General features: G+C 43.0%; 3 protein-coding genes across 3 annotated transcripts in view; 2 read left to right on the top strand and 1 right to left on the bottom strand.

The window, feature by feature from the left end:
* Positions 1-163: 163 nt before the first annotated feature.
* LOC109481219 (trafficking protein particle complex subunit 10-like) lies at positions 164-13,305 on the bottom strand. The gene is made up of 22 exons (XM_019783761.1): positions 13,201-13,305; positions 12,410-12,627; positions 11,827-12,017; positions 11,319-11,514; positions 10,951-11,070; positions 10,159-10,395; positions 9,658-9,804; positions 9,193-9,304; positions 8,587-8,755; positions 8,015-8,155; positions 7,586-7,695; positions 6,942-7,059; positions 6,324-6,537; positions 4,758-4,985; positions 4,032-4,173; positions 3,697-3,852; positions 3,062-3,243; positions 2,507-2,607; positions 2,007-2,142; positions 1,548-1,709; positions 936-1,086; positions 164-557 (listed from the first exon to the last, which is right to left on the bottom strand). Exons 1-22 carry the CDS (start codon positions 13,223-13,225, stop codon positions 190-192), a joined length of 3,624 nt encoding a protein of 1,207 aa, XP_019639320.1. The 5' UTR covers positions 13,226-13,305; the 3' UTR covers positions 164-189.
* A 1,324-nt stretch (positions 13,306-14,629) lies between these two features.
* Positions 14,630-16,542, top strand: LOC109481207 (Fanconi anemia core complex-associated protein 100-like). Its single transcript, XM_019783739.1, has 2 exons — positions 14,630-15,570; positions 15,707-16,542. Exons 1-2 carry the CDS (start codon positions 15,102-15,104, stop codon positions 16,468-16,470), a joined length of 1,233 nt encoding a protein of 410 aa, XP_019639298.1. The 5' UTR covers positions 14,630-15,101; the 3' UTR covers positions 16,471-16,542.
* A 1,004-nt stretch (positions 16,543-17,546) lies between these two features.
* Positions 17,547-19,817, top strand: part of LOC109481201 (glycine receptor subunit alphaZ1-like) — a 6,502-nt gene continuing 4,231 nt past the window's right edge. The window contains exons 1-3 of the mRNA XM_019783729.1: positions 17,547-17,701; positions 18,336-18,526; positions 18,990-19,066. Of these exons, the coding sequence (XP_019639288.1) occupies positions 17,631-17,701; positions 18,336-18,526; positions 18,990-19,066 (339 nt within the window). The 5' untranslated portion in view covers positions 17,547-17,630. The remainder of the gene's footprint in view (positions 17,702-18,335; positions 18,527-18,989; positions 19,067-19,817) is intronic.

Here is a 19,817-nt window from a genome sequence, read left to right on the forward strand (position 1 = left end):
GTTGAAAGTCAATAACCAGGTTATTGGAGGATAATGGCTTGGTTATGAAAAGTCAATAACCAGGTTATTGAAAGTCAATAACCAAGTTATTGAAAGTCAATGGCCAAGTTACTGGAAGGTAATAACCAGATAGTCAATAAACAGGTTACTGCAAGGTAATAACCAAGGTATTGGAAGGTAATAACCATGTTATTGGAAGGTGATGACCAGGTTGCCCCCGTTGTTGGCAGGTAGGACATGCACCTGCCGCGCCTGGCTACAGCTGTACACCTGTCCATGTTTGAAGTACACCTGCCCGGGATGACTGGGGACTAGCTCATCTGGGGAGGGTTCATCGTTGCCAGGGGAGGGTTTGACACAGTCGGGGGAGAGTTCTTTGTGATCAGGGGAGGGTAGCTCCTGATACTGAGACAGTTGGACAACAGGCACGGGCAGGTATCCACCAATCAGAGGCATCACCTCCAGCAGCACTTCCTTGGTTGTCATGGCAGCGGTTGGCATGGAGACGACCCCTGAACTCTTGCCACACACAGCCCACATGGTGTTGTCTGCCAGCACTGAAATATGGGCGTGACATAACACTGGTTACTTTGGATCTGGTGAGACATTAGAAATTGGTATCTCTGTCTATGACTGAATCTCATAGCAAAACAGCCCACTTTTGCTCTCCATTCCCCTCTACAAAGAGTTGAGGCATGCTAATAGCTACGCAAGTTTCTCTGAAATGACTTTTTTGAGGATATGATAACTGCAATGAATCATTGTCCAACTTTGAGAATGAAGTTATTTTTTGAATGGTGGGTACACATTGGGAAGATACAACAAACCAAATGACACTTCATCTGTAATATGACAATTTTGTAGCTACATGGAAGTCAGGGAACAACAGACGCTAAACCGGATAGTGATTGAGTGAGCTGGATGGCAGCACTCACCCTCATACATGAGTGGTACAGTGTCTGTGTCCTGTCTGTCCCCAGCAGGTGATGTGGTGGTGATGAGGAGTCTCAGAGGACACAGAACTCCTGCCTGACACTTCTCACTGCCTGTAGGGGTCTCCACTGATGTCTCTACCTGGTACAGGGTCTGTAGCAACAAACAAAGAAAAAAACATTAATGAATACAAAAAAGATATTATATTGATGACACAATACTCCAGAATGAAGAATGTTGTTCCTTACCTTGAAACTGTACTGATGCTGTTATTTCAATTGGTTAAATTGTTTCTTACCTTGAAGTTATTCAGAGGTAAGCTGTACAATGTAGTTGTAGGGAGTGTGTTGTGATGTTTGTGTTGTGATGTTGATGTTGTTCCTTACCTTGAAGTTGTTGAGAGTAAAGCTGTACTTGTAGGGAATGTGTAGTGAGTTGTTGTACTGTTACTTACTTTGAAGTTGTTGAGAGTGAAGCTGTAGTTGTATATATAGGGAGTGTGTTGTTATGTTGTTCCGTACCTTCAAGCTGTTTGAGTGAAATTGTTCCTTACATTGAAGTTGTTGAAAGTGAAGCTGTAGTTGTAGGGAGTGTGTTGTGATGTTGTTCCCTACCTTGAAGTTGTTAAGAGTGAAGCTGTAGCTGTAGTGAGTGTGCTGCTGCGAGCCCTGCAGACAGTACTGCATGGAGAATCTGCAGCTGAGCTGCGGCAGTCCCTGCAGCTCCTCTGGGTGCAGCTGCCACAGGTACGACACGGTCTGGTCTCTGTACACAACCTGGGGCAGGGAGGGAACATGTAGAAATTCACATTTCTGCTCCAACACAAGGCTAACATGGCAGCCTTAAGCTTGTGGTTAATGATGTTGACATATAGGATCGAAAGGTTGTGGGTTCGAATCCACTAGCGGGTCCCAAATTTTGTGCCCTTGGTAAAGTCACTTTATCCTATTTCCTGACTCGACTCAGGTGAAAATGAGTACCTACATAGCTTTCTCATGTTTGAGAAGAGCAACACCTCAAGCATGTTAAAGAACCCACCACACTATAAGAGTAGGTACACCTAAATAACTTACCATTGGGCTGTTCTGATGGAGTGGAGTTAGACTCACAGCCGTGTCACTGTCCTGCAGGTCACTGATGGCAAGGTCAGGGTCCTGTAGGTCAAACTTGGCAGTGCTCAGGCCAACAACCTCCACATGTACAAACTTACTGTAGAGGAAAAATATGTCGAAGATTCTGATTAGTGAGATTCTGAATGTGTTACTAAGACTTCTTCATCAACAAATACAATAGAAAACAGTATGAAGTGCATTTCCTTTGAAAAATGCATAGTTGATGGTCTTAGAGTGAAACCTGTTTCAACCTTTTGGGATCATAAATATTTGTAATTAGCAGTAAAGTGTAATAAGAAATGTAATTTAGTAGCTTGCATTCAGGTACTATTCATGACACACATATCCACCATGCCAGGAAATACAAAATTTCCCATCAGTTGAAAACATTCAGATTACGTCTGTACTAGAAATGATTGCATGTTCTTGAAGAATAATAAAAAAGTTTAAGGAGACTTTACCTGTCCCCTGCCGTGTGCAGCTGGTTTGTGGCCAGGAATGGATAGTGGAAAACCAACGTTGTCTCAGGTTCATCCTTCACCAGCGGACTTTTGAAGGAAACCTGAAGAAACAGAATCATGATGATACAGCTAGCTAGTTAAGATAGCAGAGTGTAACTGTATCAGAGGAGATGGAGGAAGATAAACATCAGTCCTTCCATCATTAGTGGACTTCCGAAGGAAACACACAGAAACACAATGCATATGTACATGTATGACACTGAAGCAGACATGTCAGAGAAAGAATCCACGGTAAGCAGATGAAACGAATGAAAAATTCCTCCCGTTCTTAAGGACATTGACACCCCAAACACATTAAAGGGCCCATCACACTTAGAGAAGGGGTCCTTCCTGGTGTGAGTGGTTCCCAACCCTACAGCTTGGCCAAATCTGTGATAATTATCGTATTGAGGTTATCCGAGTGCCACTATAGACCCTTGCATCTCAGCTCCTTGCATTGGAGCCCAGGCTAGTTACCCCACCTAGTAACAGCTAGAACGATAAACAACAGCTGACCCTGTGTTCCACACTGGTGCTGTCTCCCTCCTGTCCTGCCCTGCCCTGGTCTGGGATGTCAGCTGTAGCCCAGACAGTCAGCTGGACTCGATGGTACGCCTCCACTGCCGGCAGCTTCAGTGTCAGGACACCTCCCTCTTCAGATGTCTGGTACTCTAGATCAGCGGGGGGTTCAGAATCAGCTGGGGGAGGCACGGAGTTAACACTGGTCACTCTAGATCTGAAAACTACTAAGTCATTTTCCAAGTCAGTGAAGGTTAGATACCCAGGTAATAAGATACACAAAAAAACACATCTTATGGGCATCATGAGGCATTTCTCTTCATCTCAACATAATGTTATGGATTTTCATGTACATGTACATTAAATTAATTACACTTCTATACATGTACATGTACTGATAGTTTTCTCTACATTTTTCTGTTATGGTGTAATGTACATTTCTAACTTTATATCTAATCTTTTAGATGTCCTGTTTTGGCGACCTTACTCTGAACCATGACAACACTTGCATCCTGTTTGCTGACTTAGTTAATATGAACTCTGACCTCAGCTGCATCCTGGTTTTATGACCTTCTACTCTGAACTCTGACCTCACAAAGGCCTTGTGTTGTAACTTTGAACCCTGACCTCACCTGTGTCCTGTTTGGTGACCTGTGCATGTCTGTCCTGGGGTGGCTTGAGGGTGAGTTGGGGGGTTGTGGAGAACACTATTGTTGTATCCTGGGGTAGAACATGGTCACCTGTACACACTGTGACTTGTATCTGCTGAGGGATTCCTGCCAGGAGATCTGTCAAAGTAGCAACAGTCATCAACATTAACCCTTACACTGCTACAGGTGGCTCAAGATATCTCAGTAAGAATTATTACACGTTACTTCAGCATGCTTAAGGTTAAAGATTTGGAAAGTATTACAGATAATATAACAAAAACGTAAAGCCAAGAAACAAAAATCAGTGCAGTACTTACCCTGTAGAGGTGACAGTGTTACTGTGGGGTTCTGACTGGCAACTTCATATGAGGCTGGAGGCCAGATTCTGGAGGAGACAAACTCTGCTGAACTGAGTCTCAGAACAAGCTGTCGTACTGTGAACAGGCCTCGGCTAGCAACCTGGACAAACAAACAAACAAACAAACATGTTAGACTATACTATGTAACATGAACTCAGCCGAGCTGAGTCTAAGGACAATCTGTCGCACTGTGAACAGGCCTCGGCTAGCAACCTGGACAAACAAGCAAACAAACAATCAAGCAAGCAAACAAACATGTTAGACAATACTATAGAAACTGAGTCTCAGGACAATCTGTCGCACTGTGAACAACCCTCGGCTCTCATCAACTTGGACAAACAAACATGTTACACAACTATAACATGAACTCTGAGCTGAGTCCCAGGACAAGTACAGGTTTGACTGTTTTTAATTGGTATTCAAACTCATGGTGGTGCAATGGTTAGATCGTTGGACTTGGAACAAATAGGTCCCGAGTTTGATACTCACTTTGCCCTGATGTTGTAGCCCTTGGGAAAGGCACTTTACACGACTTCCCTCCCTGTACGGTGGAGTGATGCCCATCGGGCCTCTTTGGCTTATCTGTCTAAATGTGTGGCAAAAACACACTACGGATTTGGTGCGCCAATGTGACTACATCTGCACATTTACCACAGAGAGCCGTAAAAAAAATACAACACTTACTGTGGTGGAGAAGCAGACTTTGTTGTCCCCAGGTTTCAGCTGAATGTTCGCGATCTCCAGGTTCAGGTCCCCCTCCTCTCTCACCACCTCCTGACCTTTGACCAGCGAGTGGGAGGAGTCCTGTCGCCGTAGGAACTGGCTGGCGCTGGGGCAGTTGATCCCCGACCAGTTCAGACTGCCGTCCGGCTTCACCTGGCACTCCGCCTGCACGTTCAGGTAGCTGGGGATCTGGGACAGAAAACGGTGAGTGATTCTCATATCCAAGCTGTCATTGCAGATCTAACACTTCTGTGAGTCAATTTTCTTGAGTTGGAGAACGGTTTAATTTTCAATAAAAATAGGTCTCTCTCTACCTGCCCACTGTCTCAGTTTTCTTGAATTTTTTAAGTCTTCCTGCGCGGCACACACGACGAAGTGTTCTATAGATAACGCTAGATGTTGTTAACGCTACAATTTTCCCTGTTACGTAAAAAGAAAAATCGCGTTTTGAATAAAAAAAACGCAGTCAAATCTCGCGCCACAAGATTTGCCGCATTGGCTGACGGGATGCTGACGTGATCACAACGTTTGAACCACGCTAGCGGCGCCATTTTGATTCTATGTTTTGATGTTACGGCGAAAGATGTCCAAGGGATTTACACTTTTAGTGTACAGTTTCTGGACTCAAGTTGTACATAAGAAGGTGATAAGTTCACTGCTGACATTCTAACCGTCATTTTAAGCCCAAATTGTGACACCGATGTCATTTTATTCGACATAGATGAACATGTTTGTGCCTGTTGTGGGAGACTTTGTTTGTGTATAGATTTTCGTTTTAGCGTGTGCGATCAAAATAGCCTTTGTTGAATCAATTATTGCCTGTAACTTGTAACAAAAAATCGGTGTATGCTTTGTAAAACTTGCAAGTGTAACATGTCCGATAGAGCAAAAAGATCTCTGCTTATGTTATGTCTTTGTTCTTGGGACGCCGTTCTTCATATTCTATACGCACATTTAGCCACTTTTAAACAACAGTTTACGCTTGTGACCTGTAACAATGTAAGACTTAAAACTGCGACTTCTTCGATGTTTTGTTCGTAGTCTTTGAGATACAATTTATAATGGATAGCGAGCCGGTACACTGGAAATTATTAAACTTGTTTGTACATGTGCAAAATGTGTGAATAAAGTTAATATATGTATTAAATCTCATAGTTTGTTGGTGTTTTTTTGTGTCTGTGTTTGTCAAATTCATGGTTCTGACTTCCGACCCCACTTCTCAACCCCCGTCCGCGGTGGTGCAGTCCTCCAGGCCCCAGCCGGGCTGACCTCCGGCTTGTCGCACCTCCGGCTTGTCGCACCAAAAGCGCTGACAAATACGTGGTGCAACTAAGCGGCTTCCTCTTTAGTAAGATATTGTAAATTTAACTCATACTGTTTTTAGGTTGTGTCATTTAAGTCTACCAGAAAATACATGTTTTGTTACAATTTAGAATCCAATGTCCAGATGAACTTTCATGTCATCCAAAGGTTGTATGTAAATTCAACAATTGTCATTGCTTTAACTGAGGATCCAATGTCCCACACCTGGTTAGAAGCGGTCTGTCCGTTCCACCCCCTCAGACTGGACATACAGCCGGCGCTCACACTCCGCTTGTGAAACCGCGGCGGTTCCGACAGCAGCCTGTCGGCGCCGTGTTCCCCCGGCTTCTCCTCGCTCTGCGATGCGACAGACGGCTCTCGCACGTCCCGCTGGAGAACCAGGGTCACCTTGTCAAACACCATGTCTTCTGAGAAGGAGCTGAAGAAAAAATATTTCTAGAATTAGCATTGGTCATTAAGATCGGAAATACATGTACTTAAATTTCAATACATTTTCCTATTACCACGTTGGACACCAAACAGTCCCATCATTTGATCTTCTTACTGGATGTGCAGTGAAGCGTCTTAAGTTTTCTTTTGAAAGAGCATGATATGTATCTCACACATGCACACATTATATGGATAGAACACATCTTCAACATGTCCAGGGTCTAGATGAATAAGTTAGAGTAACTAAGATATGAAGACAGTTCTGGGCCTTTATTGGTCTTTCCAAGGGATTTGAGCTTTCTGCTTGATATGGCTGTCCAAACAGACCAATGTGATGCTAGTATTATAAAGTTGAAACAGTGCCGTGAGTAGTATACTACATGCCAAGCATACCTCTGCATGTGGAGGGTGATGTGTACAGTGCTGCCCAGGATGGGACGTCTCTTCTCACTGTTTATGCACACGTCTGTGATGGTCATCATGGGCTCCATGTGGAGCAGGATGGAGGAATCTGACAGAAAAAAAAATCACATTTATGTATCTATTATGGAACCAAACACCAGAACATTATCAGTGCCCAAACATGGTACTTTCAAATAGGACGACACTTTGGTGTCATTTTATGGCTTTGAGATGACTCTAACTTGACTTGTATCAAGGTTTTATTTTTTCATTTCTTCAGATCAGGGATCAAAATCTTTTTTTCTGCATACCTGCACAGACAACAGTGAAAATTACCTGCACTAGACAAACTTCACCTGCACCTTTCCTTAGAATAAGTGGTGACAGTCAAAACAGTTAATGAAATTCACATACACCAGTCCTACATTTTTTGTATATATACCCAGTATGGACCCCCATGGACCAGTACCAGCAGGTAGACATAAAAAATACCTGCACAGCTCCAATTTTATCTCACTTAACTGCATATGCAGGTAACATTTTGAGCCCTGTAGGTACTAACTACTAGGTACTGAGGCTAACAGTGCAGAGATGCAGACACTTTTTAAAAGAGTTTCAGATAATTTTGTTCTTACCATCTGCTGATGACTTGGAGCAGACGGACACCAGTTCGTTGTAGAAGTGTGTCCTGTCTGCAGGGCTGAGGAGATCATTGGACGCCAGCAGGGAGCAGGACTCCGCATATCTGTGTGGGGTTAGGGTCTAACAAAGTGTTGGCCTAGGCGTGTTTGCCATGGAACCAGGAGTCCAGGGTTCGATTCCCAGAAGTCATACCAAAGACTTAAAAATGGTACATACCACTCTATCTGGTTGGCATTTGACACAGAGGAAAGAGTATGTCTAGTTTTTTTCCCCTATTTCCCTATCACATTAGATTTGGAATCTACAGATGAGAAACTGTGTGAATAAATAAATGATAAAAAAAAAGAGAGTTAAAGAAATGACAAAAAGAAAGAAGCTGCCTTCAGTGCCCATCCTTGCCAACTTGACTGACAAAAGGATACTTCTGCATGTTGTTGAGTTCCTTCTGACAGAAGGCCAGGTCCTTACAGGTGTTGGCTGCTAGCAGACCCCACCCTTCCCGCTGGTACATCTTCAGGGCATCTGACAGGAAGGACTCAGCCTTACGGGCATCACCAAGCATCCTGGGGAAAAACAACAAAGGAATAAATGCATGGTTCTGCAAAGGACAAAGTCTGTGTTTCCAGTTTCCCAACCAAAGCTATCCTTTTTTGGTCAACTGCTAGCAATGCCAAAAAATTTTTTATCGGACCTCTGAAACTTGCTTCATCCAATTTTTCATTATAGAATCTGAGGAGATCCAGTTTTACTTACATGAGATGTGATACAGTTTTAACTGTAGAATCTGAGATAATCTAGTTTTACTAACATGAGCTGTGATCCAGTGTTACTTTTAGAATCTGAGGAGATCCAGTTTTACTCACATGTAGAATCAGTTCTGATCTACCCAAATGTAGAATCTAATGAGGCCCAGTTTTACTCACAAGCTAACTGTGATCCAGTTTTACTTATACAGCATGTAGAATCTAAGGAGATCCAGTACTGTTGTACTCACATGTAGAAGGCTGCCAGATCCTTGCCGATCCTGCGTGCAGATCTGATCCTGCCGATGTGTTTGTACGTCCCCATGGCCAGCTCTGACAGCTCCAGGTAGTGCTTCTGGAAGGCTGCTTTGGACGACAACGCTTCCCGCAGCTTCTTGTCTGGACTGTTGGGAATACTCTCTGCTGAATGAAACATATACATAGTGATGAATACAAGGCTAGGACAAAGTCTTAAGGGGTCTAATAAGACAGCATTCAGACTGTACAAATGTCTTCTAAGGCTGTCTTTGATAACAAGCTTCCTACAGATTCTGTGAAATTCACTGAAAATATACTTCAAACAGATTACTTACAAATAAACAAGCCCAGTACAGTAGTATTCTTAGCTCTTAGGGATAGAAAGCACAATAATCAACTTCCTTTCATTTCCATATTACAAAAACATTACCGACATCATCAATCAAAATCAAAGGGGTAGCAACACCTTGGTCCAATACAGTTTGTTCAGTGTGTTATAAGGCTACGAATCAGCTAGGATACCTGGGTAACCCCTTTATGTGTCAACTTCAATCACAGATTAGCAACAACAACAGGAGAAGACTGAGCCTTGAGCTGACCTTTCTCAGGTTTCTGCCCCATGCCGGCTAGTAGATCCACCACCATGTGCAGTTGCTCAGACGAGGGGGTCATGTCAGGCATCAGTCCACACATCACTCCTAACTCATGTAACTGGGAAACAAACAGACACAGATATTGAGATAAATACAAATAAAAATGATGGCAATGAAGTGAACTTCCTTATCTCATAGCGGTTAGAAACCATTCCTGAGTACAAATGATAAATTGGTGCAAGAATATACACATTTGTATACATATACTCAGTACATTCCAGATCTACTAACACACATAGCTTAAAAAGTGACACAAAATTCCTGCCTCCTCATTGCAGACATGAAACAATGTGGACATGTGGCAGCGGAATCTTCAGCTAGCTAAAGGAGGCTGCCCCAAATTGAAAGCAGAAAAGAAGATGTGCAAGTGTAAAGATTGACCATACACAGATACAGGTACAGTATACATACCTTCTCGCGTGCGTATGCCCAGATACTGGCGGTGTACGGGGAGTACGCCTCCACCTGTGAGGAGTCGCTGCAGCGCTCGATCATCTGTAGAACCTCTAAACAGCTCATGAAGGCCCAGCATGCAACAGCACCCGAGGGGAGGGTCAACTGGGAAAAACAACAAATGACAACACTGCTAAACCATGTCTTATATGTCTAAGTACATATTGAATGCAACTCATATATTCCCAGTATGCCGCTTAAGGCAGAAAAAAACAACATGCACTGATTCATTAATCCAAAAATTTAAGTAAAAAGTCTTGACATAGCTGATGTAGGAAGAAAGCCAATGGTCTATGGCATAAAAACAGGTAGTTTTACTTCATCCATCCATCCATCCATCCATCCATCCATCCATCCATCCATCCATCCATCCATCCATCCATCCATCCATCCATCCATCCATCCATCCATCCATCCATCCATCCATCCATCCATCCCTTCCCTCCCTCCCATCCTCACCTCCAGTATCTCCAGCTCCCTGATGACGTTGTGTACAAACGGCAGCGTCCTCTGCGCGACCTCCCACGGGCGCTGCAGGAAGAACAGCAGGGCACACTGCCGGGAGAACAGGTAGTTCCTCAGGTCCAGCAGGGTGGCTGTGTTCTCCTGGATCAGGTCTCGCTTGTCGTAGTTCACCGGTTGCCATAGATACAGCCCGTCCCAGCAGGTACAGGGACGACTGAAGCTGCCCAGCCACTCCGGGATATCTGTGGGCCAGAGGGGATGTCTGTATCATACAGCCAACTACATTTATGTGAGTACTAAGAAGCAAGAGGAGGTTGAAAGTACTTAACGTGTGCCCTTGACATTTAGATTTACATTCATTATGTACTTTGTTAACATGTGGCCTGTGCTTAGCCCAGTGGGGCAAAAATGTACAATAAAGGTCTCCGTTCAATAAAAAACAGACTTGCAGACTCTTTAAGCCCTAAGTCTTTAAGGCTACACCCATTTGAATTGTTGTTTCACAGATTGACTTCTTCGTTTGAAGATGTCCTAATTTTTAATACTACTGGGTATATGTTTTGCATGGATTTTTACAAGTGTAGTAGCAGTCTGTGTTACACACTCTCTCGCTGTCAGGGGCTAATTAGGCCTCCTTCCTTTCTACGGGCCTGACAAGTGGACGGTCTGTTAGAAACATGACTTAGTCAGGCTGTGTTGTAGCAGCTAACTGTTTCTTCTTGTTGTACTATGTTGTTGTTAGTCTGTAAAAGTGAAGGATTTCTATGCTTGAATGAATAAGATAACGGCCAAACCTCCAGCCTGGATGTTGAGTACAAACTGGGTGAAGAGAGCATCCAGCTCATCATACTGGACCAGCGCGTCTTCATACTGCTTCAACATCTCAAACACAAATGCTAGCTCCTCCTGCAGAAGAAAATTAAAGGAGAGGCAATGCTAAACATCTCAAACACAAATGCTAGCTCCTCCTGTAGAAAAAATTAAAGGAGAGGCAATGCTAAAACATCTCAAACACAAATGCTACACACCTGTACTGTAGATAGTTCATCACACCTGTACTAAGAGTAAGACATATCTCACCTGTACAAGGAAATATCTACAGAAGTTCCACACCTGTGCTGTAGATATCACACCTGCAGTAAGACATGGCTCACCTGTACAAGGAAGTATCTACAGAAGTTCCAGTCCACCTCTGTGCGGCGTTCCCGCTGGGCGCGCATGTTGTCCTCGAACTGCCCAAGGTTCCGGTTAAACGACACGAGCAGGAGCTGCTTCAGCCGCTGAACCAGGGCAACCCACGACTCCAGCGACTTGGGAGAATCTATCAGTGGATCATAGATAACCAGGCATCTGAAAGACATGAAATAAATAGAGGACAAGTTTTATGAACATGAAAATAAACATAAACAATTCTTGTATATGTCATTACCTGGATATCTAACATTCTTCAACATATTTCAACAAATCACACTAGAAATATATTTCCAGCTGCCTGTGTCATCCATTATGTTCCTTAAATATCAAAAATAATGTACCTGTATTACCAGTAATCATATGACACAGTTTCTAACCATGGCACAATACATTTAATGATTCGAATTAAACGAAACTCTCAAACACAGGTTATGTATTTCAGTGAAACAACAAGAAAACAACAACAACCTGTCAGCCTGCTTGCTACAAAAGTCGCTCTTGATCTTGTCGATCACGGTTGTCCGTGGCAACAGTTTGTTCTTCTTGGCATCGCTATTGGCGACCAGAACGATCATCCAGTCCTGGATGTTGTAGATGCGCAGCTTCTGCAGCCAGAGGGTGATCTCGTCTTTTGTCTGGATTTTGTAGACATCTACATCCTGGTGGGAAATAAAAGGGACAATTAGAATGAGGTAAAGGGTACCTAGAACTAAGGTAAGATAGATTCTGCAGTTTCACAGGGTGTAAACAAGCCGTAGAATGACATACATACACAACATAATATATGGGCTCCAAATTACAGCCTAAAATGATCTGCTCCATGCAGATGATATGGCTGCATTGTAAAACAAAATGTCCTAAAGGCACCAAGAGTTAAATACCTAGAGAGACAATTTGACTATAAACTGAACCAAGTGCAAACCAGCACCAAGAGAACATGTCTAGCGAGATATTAGATGTTAAATCAAAAACAACATCCTTGATCTCAATGTTTTCAAACAAGTCAACACTATCATTATTCAACAAACAATGTAAGGTAGAGGAAACTCACGGGACAGTCCGTCCAGAACATGTGGAAGAACGGTTGCCGTAGTAACGACATGTCCCCCTCCTTGGGCAGCATCTCGTCCGTGAAGGGGACGAAGTTGGCCTCGACCTGGACCATGCGCGGCGGGCGGCCGTACGAGCGCCGCCATTCCACCGGCTCCAGCGGCAGACGCTGTACCAGGTCGCCGTGGATCGAGGAGAAAAGGTTCTGGTCTCCCTCACCTGCGGGAAACAGGACAAGAACATATCAGGGCACACACAACTTACAAGAACAGGGCAGATGAGAAAAGGGGTGTGGTTATTTTTGGGATTTTTTGTGTTAAAAACAATAATTTAGTACAAGATTGTGTATAATAATCTTAGTTTTAGTTTCAATGTCTGAATCCTATGGTTTCACTCTTAGTTACTAATAAATGTCGTCCACAATCGTATTTCCTTTGAATGATAGAATTAAAACACTATGAAAACACAGTCACATCTTTTACATCTTCAAAATGTCGTCTGCACACAGCTGTACAGACTGGGGTTCAAGAAGACGATGGCAGTTCTTTAACCCTTTCGAACGAAAGTAAAGCTAGAATGTTACATCTTCGGTAACTTATAAGTGTCTTCGCATTATTATCTTTGGGCCACTGAAGTCAACAAAACATCAGATCCGAGGATTTTAAAATTTATTCGGATCACGCGTACGGTATCGCCCCCCTCCCCGCCTCGGAAATTTGCCATAAGTTCACAAGCTAACAGTTACGTGGATATTTGCCCTGTTGCAGAATATTTTACATTAGATAAACTTACATGTGATGAAAGGCTTGTTCTCCATGGCCCATTCAGAAATCGCCGAGTATTTCGACTTTTTATGGCGTTATCCACAAACGATCAACACCGTACGGCCATCTCAGATCTCTGTAGCTTTACCTAAAATATACAGTGCAACAGTGACACCTGGCGATTTTAGATAAAACGACATTCCCAAGAGTTTCTAGGCTGTTGGATTATTTCTGGGGGTGGTATAGTATGGCTGTTGAATTTATCTACCCTAACAGCATGATAGAAATGTTTTCTCTAATGAACATTATCTGAAAATATACGTACTTAATCGTAATTAATGAATGGAATACAAACAAATGAAATAGGAAAACTAAATTGAGCATAGTTTGAACCAAAAGTTCCCCCTTTTACGTAATGGACTAATCTAGTAAAGCATGGCGCGCAATGTGAGTGATGTTCGTGTGGTGGACCAAGTAGAGATCGGCAGCACTGATCACGTTCGGTTAAAGACGTTAGCTGACGCTCTGACGTTACCTGAAGACTCCCTGACGTTACCTGACGTAGCCGGACAGAGTGACGATGGCGCTGGAGTCAAGATTCTTGCAACCGGTAGCGACTGTGTGCACTGCTATGGAACGTCCGGCCGAAAGGTATTTTTATTTGGAGGCAAAAATAATCGTTTTCCTAAATTTTAGGTAAATTTTAGTACTTCTGACATCAGCTTCTTTTTCTTCTTATACCCATGGCCATGATCTGAAAACGTACTAGGATTCCAGCCTACTACCTGTGTCATATTTTCTGCTAATTCGGTAAAATCCGCCAGATGGCACTTGAAACGGTAATGACGTTTTTAATTGCATGACACTTTTATTACTTTCCATCATTTTTACCTGAATATATTATGAAGCTAATCTTACCAGGAAAGGATACTGGTATTATTTTGGAGCTTGTCAAAGCTATGCTCATAGTATGCTGACCTACATGTTGATTTAAAATCATAGCATAGCAGACTGTGACGTTAGATCTGAAGATTTAAATAGATGAATAAATTTAAACAGATAGATAGATAATGAATGGATTGTGGCATTGATTAACAGCTTTCGTATTTCCTATGTCAGGTCACCTGTCACTGCCCCGGTCCTGTGTCAGACGCACACCTCACAGCTGTGGAACAGGAGCTCGGACTGCTGTGCTGTGAGGAGGGAGGCAGGCTGACGTCAGCTGTATTACCTGGAGGGTGTGATGACAGGTGGGTAGCTAGGACCAGTCCAGATGGACATCCTAACAGACATAGAGACCAACCTTAAACTTGTCCAAGTTCCACCAGTTCCTGTCTTAACAATGGGCATAGCACATGTGACATTATCTCTCTAGATTTCTCATTCCCTAACTATGGTAGGGCTTTAGTATCATGCCAGCTCAAGCCCTTCTTTGCTTTTCCCCCTCTTTTCAGAAGTAAGAAGCACAAAGCTGAAAATCCAGACACTAAGGCTAGCACAACACGGCAAAATGAGGACATCTTCAGTACCCTGTTGGATTCTCGGGCTGCCAAGGGCGTCAACACGTGTCCAACTTCTTGTCAAGTTATCTACAGCACCTTCACTGGTTCGCAAGTCTCAGACGGATGTTTGCAGAACTTCTGTGTGATACCAAATTATATAGTGACATGCTCCACTGGTGACAAAGGATGGGAGATCAGTGTCAACTCCTATTCAGGAGAGGTAGGTGAGCTGTTATGGAGAAAACACATTCCAGTTGCAAACTGTTGCAATGCTTTGCACCAACAGCGTCCCCCTAGACTGTACGTAGTTCAACCCCCAGGGCAGTCTGGAGGTCATTCCCAAGGTCGTGCAGCAGAAACTTTAGACCTGTCTGCAGAACTCTTCTCAGCGATTTTTGGAGTCACCCCAAATCTGCTGGACTGTCCCATGCTCATCCTGGGCCTCCCAGACGGGCGTGTGTGTACGTTACCTCTGAAGGACATGGCGGGATTCGCCAAACCGGCAACAACCGGTCACCTGTACCACCTGCAGCAGTCTGTAGTGTCTGTCCATGCATTAACGCTGGTGAGAGACCAATCTGCAACACCAGTGGGAGACAACATGTTAGTGCTAGTTGGATCTGAAGGCAAGGTCGTGTTGGTTCGAGCGGGAAAGTGTTCGTCTGCACCTGTCTTTAAGGAGTACCAGGTCCCTGGTCCTGTCCTTGACTCAGACTGCGGGAACGGTAAACTGGTTTACTCGACTGGGACGGAACTCTGTGTCGTGACCTTCAAGAACAACAAAGGTCAGGAACAGGGGGTGTCAGATCTAGAAGTTTTCCCAGACATGTTGATGCCTCAGAAGTATAACCTTGGACAGGTGCTCAAGGTCATGGTTACAAGCGACAGAGAGGATGGTGAGTAAAAATTTCAACCAAAGTCTCATGACCTGAGTTACAAAATTCTAGTTTTTTTGTACTTTCTCTTGCAAAATTGATTAAATTTGGCCTTGATTTTTGGCATTCCTAGAATATTTTTTTGTGTCTATTTCAGGACAACAAGATGGCCTTCCTGTGCTAGCTGTGACACGACAGGGCTGTGTGCTCCACTCAACTTTGTCTGACAAACCCACAGAACCAACCCTGCACACCAAACACCTACTGGAGGGGCTGGGCAACACAGCCAACAAGATGGCAACTCTGACTCAAGTACTCCAAGAACAAAACAAACGTCTCAAACAGTCGAACCTTGTCTCAGAAATCATTTCAGGGATGAAAAACAGCGGAAAAGAGCTTTTCAAGTGTGCAACAACCCTGCAAGCAGGCCCTGATGACACTGGGTTAGGTAGAGTGACTTTCCGTTGCACCAATGTAAGTTCTTGGACATTACATGAAGAATGGAGGTTGTCAGTACAGGTAGAGGTTTGTGACCACAAAATGGCTGGTTCCCAGGCTAAGATAGCCCGGCTCCAGGACTTAAGGCCGGGTTCTGTCAAAGAAGTTTCTCTACCAGTGAAAATAGTAGACATCCCATGTCAGGTGATAGTCACAGGTACACTGTGTTGTCAGGTGGGGGAGACAGGTGTGCAGAGGGCAACAGGTGTGACACCTGGGAGAACAAAGACTTCAACAGGTGCACGGGGAGGGACAGGTGTGTCATGTGAAACACCTGACACCTGTTGGGTTGGGATACCTGTGTTTAGGAAGACCCTAGACATACCAGCAAGTGGTGGTGACAGTACGGACATGTTAGCTCTAAGGCAAGGGAATGCTACCAGCTGTATACTAGACATTTTACTACAACAGGGGTGCCAATGACTGGTAAACCAGCAATATTTCTAGACCTTCTTTCAATCCAGAGATATACACTGAGTAGTATCATTTTAAAGAGTGATATTATTTTTCCCTTAACCCCAGCATATGTATAATATGCCATATCTTTATTGGCCACCTGCTTACTATACTAGTACTGTGACTTTTTTCTTCTAGTCACTTGTATCATATTCATAATAGACAGGACTGACTGTTGGTTTTTAGAAATCGTTAGAGATAATTTCCAAATGGCTAACTTGTCTCACCAAATTTGATGTTCATCTATTCTGTATCCCCATCCTTTTGTTATCTTGGAATTGCAACATTGCTTATTAATTATTAACGGTGTCATTGTGAGTTACTCACCCTGAAACATGGCTGAAAAATGACAGATGAAGTTATTTCTGTCTTCTTCACCTTCACGTTTTGGGTGCTCAAATATTAAAAGTTGACAATGACAGTATGGATGACAAGTAAAGAAGAAGAAAAGTATTCAAAGAAAGCAAGTTAGATGAATTTCTGTAGATTGACTTGTCTCAAAAAACAATGTTTAAAACTTTTGATTCAAAGTCCATTGTTTTAACACAGTAATGTCAGAATATCTGAAAAGGTTGAAAATAAAATGATTATTTGTGATGCTACATGTTTGTGTACGTGTATGTGATATCGCCTGCATGAGTCATTGTGACAACTGTCAATCATAATGTCATTAGGGAAATGAAAAGTTACGGTTGGCTGATCAAAATGATGATGTTCGTCATAATGACGCACAATCACCTGTAACACCAGTCCTATTATACATTACAATGTGAGCACAACTAGCATATAAAATTTTTTACAAACTATGATGATGATACAAACATTGAGAAGGTTATTCAATATTGGTATGAAAGTAGACATTCTAAGACAGTGTAATTTTTTATTGTTACATCTAGTTCCTTTATGGCAATTTTTTTATACACCATTGTAAAAATGTTGTCCATGAAACTCCATTAGTGAAATTAGGTTCCACCCATCATTACGGGTTTCCATAGTAATGCATTAACAAGCACAATAGGCCTTTGTTGTCGATGAAATATTTTTGTAGGTGCTCAGTGCAGTTTTTCTTCTGGAGCTGACGGTGTTTGGAGAGAATTGCTGGTTCGTAGCAGGAATATTTGTCGAGAATGGATGGTGGAAAGTTGGGCTGTTGGGTGTTTGCCCTGGCAATTGCCCTCATGGTGCAGACTTCACTGAGGTGAGTGGAGAATCCAACTTTCCAACGGTTTGCAAGGCTGAATGGAGTTCAGAGAAAGCACATTCATGAGACCCTACATGTAGGTAATCAATTGGAAGTACATGTACTAGGAAAGGCACAGGATATGGAAACTCAAATTTTTAACCTCAAATATCTCAGTGATGGTAGTCGCTCTATGTTCCTTATTCAATCCATAAATGCTGTGAGCTGTCTGTCATTTATTTTCTAGCCGAAAAAAATTTTTCTGTCATGCCAGTTTCTTTTGATGAAGCAAAGTGTTGACAGCCAAAACAGACAAAACCTTCAGTATCCTTTCTATCCTGGGTTTCAACAGAAAATCATCATCACTTTCCATATATTTTTGCTGGTAATGTTTTTTTACTCTGTCATCTCACAGTCAAAAAACCCCACAACTTTCCAAAGGTTTGTAGTGACACTAGTGACACAACAGAATTTCAGTCCATCATGAGCAGCAAACCTAACTGAATAACAGACACTGCAAAAAACCCCTGGTGTGTCCTGTACAAAATGCAGTCATGGTCACCATAAACATGTTCTGTAACAGTCTGTACTGACTTTCCACAGAAAATCCACATTTTGTGTTAAATTTTTTTGCTTATTACTTGTCTCCCAGTCAAACAGAAACAACAACTGGGCCCACCAACACCACTAGTACTGGAGGTAATGGTGGAGGTCAGGGCAGTGGGCAGGGTGGCTCGTGTGTGGGTGGAGCGTCCGACACCGCGGACTGGGGAGCCTGGCTCAGGTGGCGCAGTGGGGAGATACTGTACGCCATGAACTACACCAATGCCACAAGACCTGGAGGTGGGTGTCAGCTGCAGTGTTTTCCACTGTGAATGGTTGTTATTTTGTGGTCCTTGTGTCTGGTATGTAATTGTGGACCACAGAAAGAAGTGTAAACTGAAGCTAGTATAATAGCATAACACAGTATACTGTGACACAAAAAAAATATTTGTGGTGTCATAATTTTACTAGACATAATTTATATCCACAGTTTTATGTCTACACCACTAATAAAACCTTTTCACTACTATTTCAAAATAAATCCCAGGGAAAATAGACGGATTTTAAGTATCAAGGTACAAAAAAAGTTTGTTAAAAATGTCTTCTAAGAAAAAGGCTGACATAAACAAGCTGCACCTTGCAAAGCAACACTAAATTTTATTATACATTTCTCGAGTTTGAAATCATCTTAGAAGTTGCCAAAAAGATAGTGTTTTGTAATGAAGAACACACACATCACGTTTTAATTGTTTTCTCTGAACAGATCCCAACAACCGCTGGATTGATGTTTCTGTGGGCGTCCGTCTCAGCAACATCGGGTCCCTGTCTGAGTCATCCATGGTGAGTACTGCAGCTCCGCTTGCGAGGTGTTGCCAAAAACTTACAGCGATTGTTTAAAGCAGAACATTTATTGACACATCAAAAGTACAGCGACTCATAAGGTCTTTGACTAGACATACAGACAGATACGTTTGTACAACAAAATTGACCTACGTACAAGACAATAGATGAATCAACTAATATATACTACTTGTTCTAAGGTCTAAACATGCTTCGATATATTTACCAATTTGTACACACAGTAAATATAGAATACAACACGGGGTATTCCGTATCGCCCGAGGTATCGGCCCGACTGCGAGTCGGATCGCCCGAGGCCGCAGGCCGAGGGCTATCCGACTCGCGGGAGGGCCGAGACCGAGAGCGATGCGGAATACACCGTGTTGTATTTTATTTATACCATACCCACCAAAGAAAACGCGCCTTTCAATGCAAGATGAGCCCAAAGTTGGTGCCACTAAACCCTAAAATGCAACAACATTAATTCCAACGTCCGGATTCTGTATTCGAATTTTCGAAAGGGGCACACGCGGGTAGGGTGAAACGCGTTCGAATCGTCTTATGGAAGCCATGGAAGCGTTCGATAACGGGTTCCGGACCGGGTATGGTATAATGAAATGTACACGCTGTCTCATAATTGGACACAGTATGAGTGTGGACCGTTATAGTTTGAGCTTTTTCATTAGAGCGTTCTTATTTTTCCAAATCCTCAGGGCTATTAGGTATAGGTTTCATTAATTTGCAGACCGAT

This window comes from Branchiostoma belcheri, unplaced genomic scaffold, assembly GCF_001625305.1.
Source record: "Branchiostoma belcheri isolate BF01 breed outbred unplaced genomic scaffold, Haploidv18h27 scaffold54, whole genome shotgun sequence".
NCBI lineage: Eukaryota > Metazoa > Chordata > Leptocardii > Amphioxiformes > Branchiostomatidae > Branchiostoma > Branchiostoma belcheri.